Source organism: Cynoglossus semilaevis, chromosome 1 (genome assembly GCF_000523025.1).
Source record: "Cynoglossus semilaevis isolate Cse_v1.0 chromosome 1, Cse_v1.0, whole genome shotgun sequence".
NCBI classification, from domain to species: domain Eukaryota; kingdom Metazoa; phylum Chordata; class Actinopteri; order Pleuronectiformes; family Cynoglossidae; genus Cynoglossus; species Cynoglossus semilaevis.
In genome coordinates this window covers 26,788,188-26,799,703 of record NC_024307.1, presented here as the reverse complement: position 1 = coordinate 26,799,703, position 11,516 = coordinate 26,788,188, and the positions used below count along the sequence as shown (strand labels likewise).

The 11,516-nt window shown below is 43.4% G+C and overlaps 1 protein-coding gene across 3 annotated transcripts; it reads right to left on the bottom strand.

Annotated features, from left to right (window-relative positions):
• Positions 1-5: 5 nt before the first annotated feature.
• Positions 6-8,887, bottom strand: pik3c3 (phosphatidylinositol 3-kinase, catalytic subunit type 3). 3 transcript variants are annotated; one of them, XM_025058678.1, is made up of 26 exons: positions 8,464-8,887; positions 7,907-8,095; positions 7,587-7,730; positions 7,370-7,499; positions 6,979-7,005; positions 6,062-6,148; positions 5,719-5,814; positions 5,558-5,629; positions 5,347-5,451; positions 5,154-5,246; positions 4,880-5,065; positions 4,672-4,802; positions 4,277-4,358; positions 4,108-4,172; positions 3,930-4,035; positions 3,510-3,626; positions 3,273-3,404; positions 2,727-2,855; positions 2,365-2,434; positions 2,145-2,209; positions 1,873-1,957; positions 1,713-1,787; positions 1,466-1,634; positions 1,263-1,353; positions 1,005-1,130; positions 6-300 (listed from the first exon to the last, which is right to left on the bottom strand). In XM_025058678.1, the coding sequence occupies exons 1-26, from the start codon at positions 8,526-8,528 to the stop codon at positions 286-288; spliced, it is 2,652 nt and encodes an 883-aa protein (XP_024914446.1). In that variant the 5' UTR covers positions 8,529-8,887; the 3' UTR covers positions 6-285. The 3 variants fall into 3 exon arrangements, with proteins under 3 accessions (XP_024914446.1, XP_024914443.1, XP_008321701.1); XM_025058675.1 differs by having other exon boundaries at positions 4,108-4,175; positions 8,464-8,886; XM_008323479.3 differs by lacking the exon at positions 6,979-7,005 and having other exon boundaries at positions 4,108-4,175; positions 8,464-8,885.
• Positions 8,888-11,516: the final 2,629 nt, after the last annotated feature.

The following is an 11,516-nucleotide window of genomic DNA, read 5'->3' as shown; positions in this document are numbered from 1 at the left end:
AGTTGTGTGGTATCATCACTCCTTTATTTGGCCGTAGGCTTCCATCCATTCAATAGTTAATATACATCATATATACATCAGCAGACAGGGCTCAGCTCGTCCCTGCTATCGCCACCCTGCAGTCAAAGTTGGCAGTGCATTATTGGCCTCTTTAACAGTGTTGTTGAGTTTCTTCACTTCAGTCACTCGCTCATTGCGTGGGGTCAGGTCTGAGCTGTGGGGTCAGCTCTCTGTTGCTGCCACCAACCTTCAGGAGCCCCTGTGTCCTGGTCGACCAGAGTCTTCTCATCTACGCCAGTACTGGAACCAAACAGGAAGCAGAGTTTCATATTGCAGTTTAGATTAACCTTCACGGCCACTTCTACTGTGTAATTTTAAGTATTTATAGCAATTCTATGATTTGACTGTGTGAGTAAACATTCAGCAATGATCCTAATCCATTTTGCTTTTACAGCTGTCTTTCAGCTACAATGCTAATTATACAGCTAGCCTTTGGCCCTATTTTGAGGAAAAGCTGTGATGCTGTTGTTGTACTTTCACCTAATGTTCATTCTAGTACAGTCTGTTGGCATCAACTCAAAGTGCCGGATTCAGCTGTGGATGAAGATACTCTGGGCTGACTTTTTTCTAGAACAGTAGAGGCGTCATTATCACTACTTTGATCGTATGACATCTCATGTGGGTGAGTACAGGTTCAGTCTACTGTATAATGTACCGGATTAAAACTGTATCTGGTTTCAACTCGTTTCCACAATGATGAGAAAAGCTCGTCCCGATGACATTGTTATTATTTAGCTGTTGTGTGGCCTTTACACATCGTTACTATACCAAACATTTGTTAACTTCTAAAAAAAACAAAAAAAAAAACACTTTTGTTCTGCCAGATAGTCTTTTCTTAGCTTAAAAAAAAACATAGTTTTGACTGTCTGGCTATTAACAGGTTTTGTAATAATGCCATTTTGGGGAAAAAATATTGTATACTGTGTGTATGCGTGTGTTGATACCTGTGCAAACTTGTGTATCTGCTCGACCACCGCAGCAAACAGCGCTCCCACGCTCTCGTCTATCAGACCCTGCATGTAATGAACAGCCTCCTCATCTGACAGGTCCAATCGAAACTTATCCTGCACCTGAAGGCACCAACGTTACAGACAACACCAATGTCAATCACTGTTTAACTGTTGACCCGAGCAACAGTGAAATTCAAGGTTGTAATTTTAGCTCCAGATCCTTTTCTCATTTCAGATCTGTAACATAGTCACCTTTTTAACAGTCTTGTCAGGCTCCAGGGCAATGTCAGGGATGTTGGCGTCCACCATGAGAGAGAACAGATTCAAGATCAAGTTGGAGTATCTGAACAAAGAAGACAAAGAAGTTAACCACCCATTCAGCCACTAATTTATGGTCAGTTCAAAAAAACACTAGAAGCCATTAGAATTTCTGATCAAAATGAGTGCAGTTGCACCTGCGCAGGTGTAGGAAGGCGGTGTAGCACTGCTTCCTGAACTCCTGGTACTGCTCGCTCTGCATGCCTCCCATCCCCTCCACCATCTCCTTACTCAGCTTCATAGGTGGAGGCAGTGGTTTGGGGTCTCGACCCAAGATGTAGCCGAAGTCGATGTGGAAGAGCTTCCCTGTGATGAGACGCAGGAACTTCAGTCTTCAGTGATGTTCTGGTGTGACTCTGGCCTCAGCCTGTGTCTGTGACTCACCTGTCTTTGTCAGCAGCAGATTGTCCAGATGTCTGTCTCCTACGCCCAGGATGTAGGTGATGACACAGTAACCAGCTGCAGGGACAGAATGAGAGACAACACCACATCAGACAAACAGTGTCTCCTCTGTATGTCTCTGAGTCCAGCTGTGAGTCCTCACCACAGCTCTTGACGTAGGTGTCCATCACCTCGGAGCTGATGCCGTACGGACCCTTCTCACTGGGAGCGTGTTTCCTGAAGAAACTCTGTCCGTGAATTAAAAACAGACCAAAAAATAGTTCAATATGGATTCTAAGTTGTTGTATTGTTAGCTACAGAAGCTAACCTTTTTGCTGACTAACCTAGGTATTTTGTTGAATTTGAGATGTATTTGTTCTAGATTTGACACAGAACTAGCTTTGTGTTTTCATGGACATTATTTCATCTGCTCACCTGGATGTTGACTTCAGTTGCCAGGACTTCGGCAACGGGAACAGACTGAACAAACTGCATGAAACCTGGAAAATGACTTGTATTACTTTTAGTTTTAGTTCAACTTTAGTTAGACTTTATATCCCTGCTAACCACCAAGGTGAGGTTAACTAACAGATTAAAAAAAATATCTTATCTTCTAGATTTGGACATTTCGATGGAGAGTGATGTGGTGTCTCACCGTGCTTAGTGCTCGTCGCCAAAACCTTGTATGGAGTCAACTTCAGGTCAAGATTTTCTTTTCTCAGAAGCTAAAACAAAAAACAAAAAAATCAAACTTTTCACTTTAAACAAGTGAGTTAGTAAAACATAAAAAATAAATACACAAAGGTTTGGGAAGCTGGGTCACAACTATAGTCTCACCTTTCTTTCTATTTTAGTAAAACAAAATGAGACGCAATATAATAAAATCTAAATGATTTGGGGTCAAATTTATGACATTAATCTTTATATTTTCTTAAACAAAGGTCAGGAATTAGACTGGAAAAAAAACAGTCTAAACAACAACAACTGAGCAGATCAGTAACAACAGTCAGTTCTTACTTTGTCCATGAGTGAGATGATCTGCAGGATGAGCTGGTCCTGCCTCAGGTCATCTCCATGTTTGAAAATGACTGGATACATGGCTCCGTCATCAGTCTTAAAGATGAGCTTGGCTGGCATCAGTGCACTCTGACACACACACACACACACAAAATCACACACAAATGATCATTGGCCTGGAGCCAACATTTGAAGTCACATTCGTTGTAAACAAACCATCACTGGATTTTTAAGTGCAGTACCACAACTAGCAGATAGGGATCTCTGTAACTACTCAGTCACATAGATGATGTAGCTTTAGTATGGCATATTTAAGCCATACTAAAGCTATGTGACCTTAAGGTGGCGTAATAGATGCTAAATGCCATAAGTACCACGGCTAACCACTAGAGGGCTCCCCAATAAAATATTTTGTCCAAGAAGAACTTACTAGTGGTGAAGAATTCGTAAGAATGTGGGTGGAGCTAACCAGCAAGCTGATGTACAAACTCTGGGCTGTAGAGTGGATCAGAGAACGCAGCTCTGACCAGAACTCTTTTTTTGTACCTTGAAGAGTGTTGCTGTTTCAGGGACGATGCCTCTGATCCTGATCTGAGGTTCCAGAGGAAGAGGAATCGGTTCGATCTCTGAAAGGTTCACCTTCTCGTTGTCGGCCAGCAGAGCCTGCAAACGCTCTGCCTGCTCGCAGACACAGAGAGAAAAGTGCAAAAAAATGGTTTAATACCCGTCCAAACTCTGTGATCCACGGGGCAGATGTTGACTTTTTTTTCTCTCTACTATTACCTTCTTTTTGCGATTCCCACTCTCTCTCTGCACAGCCTTCATCAGCTGCACCAGTTTGTCTACGAACGTCTGCTGGGCGGCCAACAGCGAGCGCATCACTCTCACACTCTTATCTCCCTGAAAGAAATTAGAGTTCAGGTCAAACAGTTCCTTCATCAGTTTGTAGGACTTGTTGTTCCCAACGTGGCATGTGATAAACCAGTGGTGATGTCATTGAACTGTAATTTTCATCAGAGACCTCGTCCAACGGCCCTTTTTTCTGTAACGGGAAATTAAATGTAATCCAGACAGGATGTCATGAAGGGTTATATGACAATGATAATGACATGATCATTTGTTCATACACATCACGTCTGGACTGAGGAACGCTGTGTTCCAGACAACCCAGTAACACGGACACTGCAGACTGGATCTGCTGACCTTCAGTAGAGCCTGACTGAACCTCCTCATCACGTTCAGATACATCTCGTGGGTTTTGGGGTCGCGCTGCTGCGTGTCCTGATCCTCACACTCCACGATGACATACCTGTGAAGCACAAACACAGTTCAGTTCCTGGACTTCACCACCGGGGTCAGAAACGTCAGGTTCTGGACTCACCAGTACAGGTAGTTGGCGAGGGTGGAGTTCTTACAAGCTCTGGAGATGAGGAACGTGCACAGGTCCTGCTATGAAGAGTTTTTTCACACACTGGGGTCATGACGGAGTATTTAAAAACAAACAGAGAGTGGAGATTGTCCACCTGCTGTGAAGAAGTGTGCTGTTTTACCTCCAGACTCTCGCTGTCAGCTCCGTCCTTTCCTTTCTGCGGTGCAGTGGAGGAAACAGATGTGGTGGAAAGAATCTGGGAGCTGTGCAAACAAGACAGAAGATGAAGATGAGGATGAAGACACAGAATTAAGACCTGCAGAAATCTGATGAGACACCGTGTGGATTTTAAATAAACAGACATCAGTTCTCTGCCCACAGCTGACAGCCCAGAACTTCAGCCAAAAATCACTAAACACAATGACTTCACAACTGGTTCTGAAAGGAAAATAATCAAGAAGCAAAGGACCGGGATAAATTTAGATCCAGGCAGAAGTGGAGGCAGGAGCGATCTGTTGACGAACTAATGATCCACAGAGTAGAGAAGCCGAAACAGTTCCTCGTCCAAGGACTGACCTGTCCAGTGCCGAGTCATCTGAAAGTCCCTGGCTGTGTCTCTTGCTCCCTGGCTCCAGGCCTCCTTGGATCTCGCTGAAGTTTTCATATTTGAGAGCCTGAACCAGCTGGAGAAGATACATCAGCAGGTCCTGGAGAAGAACAGGCAGAACATTTACTTCATGTTTAGAAACTTCAGGGCTGCGGTGTCCGACTCGAACCTTTCTACCTCATCGTCCGCTTGCTGCAGCCGCGCAACAGCGTATCGTCTGACTGTAGGGTTGGTGAACTGGGACGACAGCAACTCCAGGGAGTCCTCTACATCCATAGGCCTCCACTTCCCCAGCAGCTCCAGCGCCTGTTTGGCCTCCTGGGGCAGATCCCAGTTCACACACTTGAGGAACTTTGTTAAAGCCTGGTGGCAAGGAAGAAGATCTCCGTGTGATGTTGGAGAACACAAAGGTTTTTGTAGACCTAGAGGGTTTGAAAGAGAACCTGCTGACCTTCTCCTGTGTGGTGAGGTAGTATCTGAACTTCCACACCAGGTCCTGCTCCTCGGAGCTCAGCTGTTTGGTTGGAGGGTAACTGACGATGATCTGTCGGGTCACAGAAACACAAGAGAGTCCAGCAGTCTAGGTTAATCATTTTTTCCATCCAAATAATTTTTTTTTTTCATATAAAAATGATGCGTGTTACATTGAGCTGGTCACGGGTGGCAGCGTTGGGCTTCAGGTCATGATCTGATGGTCCACTGCGGAGACTACGGGCCAGTTTGTGGTGCTTGCTTTCAACCAGGTTCTCCTGTCAAACCAAAGTTGAACAAAAAAAGATAGTAACGTAAACTAAATCTATGTTTAGCTTCTTTAGCTACATTAACATTCAAATTAATATTTGACTTTCATCTCACCATTCCCATCTGAGGGTCAGGAACTTTGACGATCTCACAGCTGGTCAGAACTGGTGAGGCGTCATCTCCGTCCTGAGCAGTGGTGACAGAATCAGACTGGTCAGTGTTTTAGTGAGGGCTTTCTTCTAGCAGATGTTACCGTGTGTCTGTGATGTCAAAACCTTTTCATAGTAAACGATGCTGTAATCTCTGTCGTTGGTTTTGACACGTGGGAACTCCACCATGAGGTACATGAAGTTAGAGCTACGTTTCTCACTCTGCAGAGTCGGGATCAGGGTTAGAGAGAAACCAAAGATGATGTCAGAAATACACAGTCGTCACCAAAACACTAACAAACACAGGACTCTCTGCTAACAGCTGCACCTACCACATGAACCGTAACAACTTCAATGTAACTATTTAATAAATAAAGTAAGGGGTGAAAAGAGTTGCTTAAAATATGGAAAACAATTGTATGTTTTAGTGTTTATAAAAAAAAAAACAGGCAGACTTAAACAATCCCACCTCGTTGATCATTTCGATCTCTCTGAAGGTCAGCCGGTCCAGCCAGTCCACCTTCACCATGTGTCCCTGCCGATGGGCCTTCGTCAGCTGGACCAACGCCAGAGCGGAAAAAAGGAGGAAGAAGAAGACATATTGGTGACAGCAGAAGACATGAATGTACAACCAAACATGAACTGCCCACAGCAGGGGGTGCTGGTGTGCAAACAGCTTCACTAAAAACATGCACAAACTGGTGAGACAGCAGCCAGACCACTCCTCAAGTCAGTGTCAGTGAAATGTAAGCGCACACTTGGCCATGAGCAGAGCGCCTACATGTGGTCAGGTTAGAATCAGACTCTTCAAACAACTGACAAACAACTACACTTCATTGTGATTCTCATAGGAAGAGTATTTCCTGTACTTCAGGGTTCTGGGAAGTACTCGGTTCCTGCCTTATACTTCAATGTTTCATTGTGAGACAATGTCTTTGGGTTTGATGTCTGTCCCTCCTGTTTCCACATACGGCCGGCAGCCGTCAAAGATTTTCCTCAGATCCAGGTCCAGATGATCTTCTTCAGTCTGTGTTTCTTCTCCAGCTTCTTCTCAGTAGACTTGAAGGAGTCCCTTCAGCAGCAGTTGGACTTTACAGTCCAGTCCTGTGCTGTGCTGGACTACACTGATGTCAGTGTGTAGGTCTACGATGAAGGGACTCAGAATTGTGTTTCAAAGTTTCTTTACTTACATACATAATCATTCGAAACAAACAGCCCAACGTATGTGTGTGTGTGTGTGTGTGTGTGTATCCTCCACTGATACAGTCCAGAAATTACAAAATTACAAAAAACAAAGACACTTGCAAACACACCCTAGCCAAGGCCTTGCAAACAAACACATATATGTTGTGCATGGTCAACACTGACTGTTCTGCTTGTACTCACATCACAGAGTACCTTCAGGTCAGGGCCCTGGAACAAATGAGTGTTGAAACAGAGTCTTTGTCTCATTAGCCACAGAACAGATGCTTCACTAATGTGATCCTGCGCCACCTGACAAACCTCGTGTCCTGTCATGTGGTAACAAACTCAACTGTGCCTGACAAACACAGACTTGTTTAAAAACTGAGGTTTGCATCACATTACAAAGGCTGAGGAAGGATGGTGTTATGGCTCACACCTTTGTACTGAACTTAGACAATGTCCATGTGTGGTTGATCATATCTGTGTGTAAGGGATAAAGGTGGAAACTGCTGCTCAGTGTGCCTGGCCTTTACCCTTATGTTTACTGCATTTTTAAAAACAAACCATATTTGTTATTCCACACGTGCTGTACCTTGGCGAGCCGGCCCATCTGGTCCTCTGTCAGGCTACTACTGGTACGACCCGGTGTGGTGGTGGGGTCCCCACCATCGCCCTCCACGCCTGGCCACACTTTCAGGTCATGCATCCCTTGTCTGAACATTCTAGAGCAGACAAAAATGACCTCGAGTGACTGTGGGTTGAAATTGCATTCACGTAACTTAGGGATTAAAGATCGAGAGGAAACTCACCCATATTTACCAAACAGAGAGACGGTGGTGCCTCCCACAGGTACGGCCGTCCCTGGTCCGTAGATGTCCCACACCGTGAGAGCGACCTGGGCACTTTGAGGAAGATCTGGGTATTTGACTGGCAGCCGCAGCCACTCGTTCCAGCTGCATGACAGGAGAACAAAGGACAGAGAAGATGAAGAACGATCAAATTGATGACAATGTAGTTTTTGTACCTGTGTGGACCAAACGTCATCAGGAAGCTGCAGTCTTCCAGTTACGTCTTCTGAAAATCATCAAATGACTGATCAGCTTTTCAAAGACACGGGCCTCAGACTCACTTCCACCGTGTGCTGAATGCCTTGTACGAGGTGCGGACAGGCAAAGCCAGAGGTTTTCCATCAGCAAACACCTGACAGGTGACATAGAGGTCGGAGCAGTTCTCCTGGTAAAGTCCAGAGAACCGCAGCATTGGGTCTTCGAGCAGCGCTTTGTAGCTTTTCTGCTCCCGCTTTCCTTCCAAACTGCCTCTGTAGGTGGATGAGAACCAAAATTTAAAAGAAAAAGTCAAATTGACAGATATTTTTCACTGAACCTTTAAAACTGAGCAATCACAAACTCTCCAATCAGGTCTTTTTAAACCCTGCGAGTCTTTTCACCTGTCACAAAGCCAGTTATTAACCAACCGACTGATTTTACATCTGAAGAATTTGTGCCAACTTGTCGCAAATGTGTGGAGACAGAACAACTGTCAAAATGTGTCGTCAGTGATAAATGTGGTAACTCAGTACGGTACGGTGTCTTACATCATAATCATCGTAATCCGAATGTCTGTTGAATAAGAGACGATAGACCATAAACGACTACTGCTTTATTACCGGGGAAGTTGACAACTTACATCTTAAGTTGAACGTTAATGTCCAGGTCACAGCTGTAGACATAGTTAAACTTGTCAGTGTCCATCGTCCCGCAGGAAAACACTTGGTGTGAAGCACAAGCCGCTGAACCTGGAACATTTAAAAACGAAACGAAGGGGGGGAAACCGGACGGTCGTGTGAGCCCGTGACAGCGGCTGGTTTTGCAACAAGGCCCCGAATTGAGCGCAAAAACAGTCCGCCGAGCTGCGCTCACACACCGGCCACACGCTCACAGAGCTCACCGGTCCGTAAACTTTACCAGAACTCAACGTTTGAACGCCTTAATTTTCATTAAAGGCATACATTTAACGACTGTCTGACGGACATGATTCGGTGTTTTTAAGCAGCACAACAACACCGCAGTGGCCAAAGAGAAAATCTATACACAGTCAAAAGTAATCGAATGCCGACGAAAAAAGGTCGTAGTTACCATGAAGTGCTAGCGCTTTTTTCGATTGATTAGTCGAGCCTGGATGTAGCAAAAGGGGAAGTGTTGAGAGGCGGAGTCTTCCGGCATGTTTGTTAAAGGTCTATTTCCTATTTAATTACCAGTTTGCGAGGTAGTTGCGGACTTGCAGTATTTATTTCTTAAAAGTGATATTGCAAAGAAAAAAATTAGTAAAAGTTATTAAGAGACTCCTTTTTGCCTTCTTGAATATATTCGTGACGTTAAATTTTGTAATAATATGTCTCGGCTAACAGTTGTTTGTGTACGTTATTGAAATATTACTCGATATGGATAATATATAAAATGGACAGGGCTTTATTATTCAATTTATTAATAAATTCAGTCATTATTTGTTTATATATCTGTGTAAACAATTTATTAATAAATTCATTCATTATTTGTTTATATATCTGTGTAAAAAAGAATACACTTTTTTATATTTAAGCATGACAAATGTGCTTATTTTCTGGTAACCACATTTTCAGCCCGTATTGAAGTTGCTTTTTCTCCATTTATGCCGTTATGACCGACTTCCAGCATTTGTCTTACATTTTAGCTAGTTATGCTAAGTTTTAGCACCCCTCGGCCCTGACTTCTTGCTTTAGATCTACAGTATAGTTTTATGTTTTGCTTTAAGCTTTCTTTGTCATTTGACCTAAAATGCAAAGAAAAGTTTGACAAATCTGAACATTATTTGATCAAAAGCTTCTCTTGGAAATCGAATAAATGTAGTGACAAGGGTGTATGTGTATTTTATTTTTTTAAATGGTCTTTAAATGTCCACAGAGACACAGATCTGATCGTCCTCACAGGTTGAATGTCTGAACAAATGTCTTCCTGACAGACAAAGCACCAAAAGAAGTTTATTATTTATTTTTATAACAACAGGTATTTTGGTTACGTTGTGTCGACATTAAAGGTCGTCGTTGTGACCAAGAACATACTTGTTTTATGATTTCCACGCTGGTACAACTCTTGTAAACTTGACCCTATGTCCTTGACTCTGGTTAGAATGCACTTGTCACCAATTAAGTTCTTGTGTGTGAAGCGATGGAAAGGCGTGTGACAGGAAAATCCTCATCTTTTGTTTTGAGGAGATCCTCCCTGATGGTCCCTGATGACCAATCAGGCTGAGACATGCACATGTTAGGAACTGTGGAGAATCTACCAGCGCCGCACAGAACTGGTGTCCAATCCAAACACATGACAGAAAAACGGAAACGAACTTCTGAAATGTCCAGCCTATTCCATCAGGCCTTCTTAATGACACCTATGTTTATATGAATGACAACAAGACTCCAGGCAGCCTGACACAGAGGCAAGTGTGAGTCATGGAGGTGATTGCAGAAGCTGGCTGATGGAGGAAGGAGGACCGTCAGTCTGGGTACCAGGCAGGACAAGCAGCACTTCACTGATCTCTGGGGCCTCCTGTCAACAGGTTTGAGGAGGTTTTTCCTATGATCTTCTCTGTCGGTCTGCAGATAGAAGCAAGTGGAAGATGATGAGCTCATGTTTTACAAAGATCAAATTACAGCCGAGTCTTATTCTCAGGAATGAACGTGGTGGAGAAAACGTTGATTACATATCTTTATTTTCTCCTTGCTATTTTAGGCTTACTTTCAGCTCTCTTGTTGCTCGCTGAAGTTCATCTATGAATATTTTCAGCTGTCCATTTTGGCCTTGATTTGTCATCAATTAACTTTCTGGTCATATAAAGTTAATATTTTAAACTATTAGAGATAATAGGCCAGTACTGGACTACTTGGTGCTGGATGGAGACGTTTCAGGACTCAGGGGTGGATGTTTATGTCTTAATCCTGATCTTCAAACTGTTTACCAGTGGATCCACTGATTCAGGAACCTTCCATAATGTTTGACCTTTTCAGTCTGACTTTCCCCAAATGTTTCGGAACATCTTACAGGGATCTGGTTAAGTAAAGGTCAAATGAAAATATTTAGATCATTTAAAATCAGCCTGCAGTTATGATGGTCAAAACAAATAAAATCAAACAACAAATCTCTGTCTCTCCTCCATCTCCTCCATGTCTCAGTCTGCTCTCTTCTTCAGTGGTGTCTCCATCAGAGAACTCTTCTTCTCTGTAGAATTCTGGTCGATGTCTTTGACTCCAGGTCACAACCTGCTCCTGTCTGTTTGGTCTAAGAACTGAAATCCACCTCCTTTTAATGTTCTTTCAGGAAAATAAAAAACCTCAGGTGGTTCTAGATCAGAACCAGTTGATGAGCTTCAATCATCTGAACAGGTTTCCATTCAAGTTTGGTCAAAAATGTGAGGTTTGCTCTGATTTGAAAATGCTTCATTAAAACTCTGACCAAGTCAAAGGTCACAAAGGTCACACAGCTCAACACTTGACAAAGATATGATGATGAAACTGGTCAGAGCTGTTGGAGACACAGAGACCAGTCTGAACTGGTTCTAGTCATTAATATCAGACACCTGCAGAAATGGATAAAACATCTGTCTTGGGACTTTCTGACTGTCTTTGTTTGACATCACTTTTGTCCCACTGGACTGTGACCTGGACAGTGACCTGGGCCACAAAGCCCTGGAGAAACTGATAGCTGATG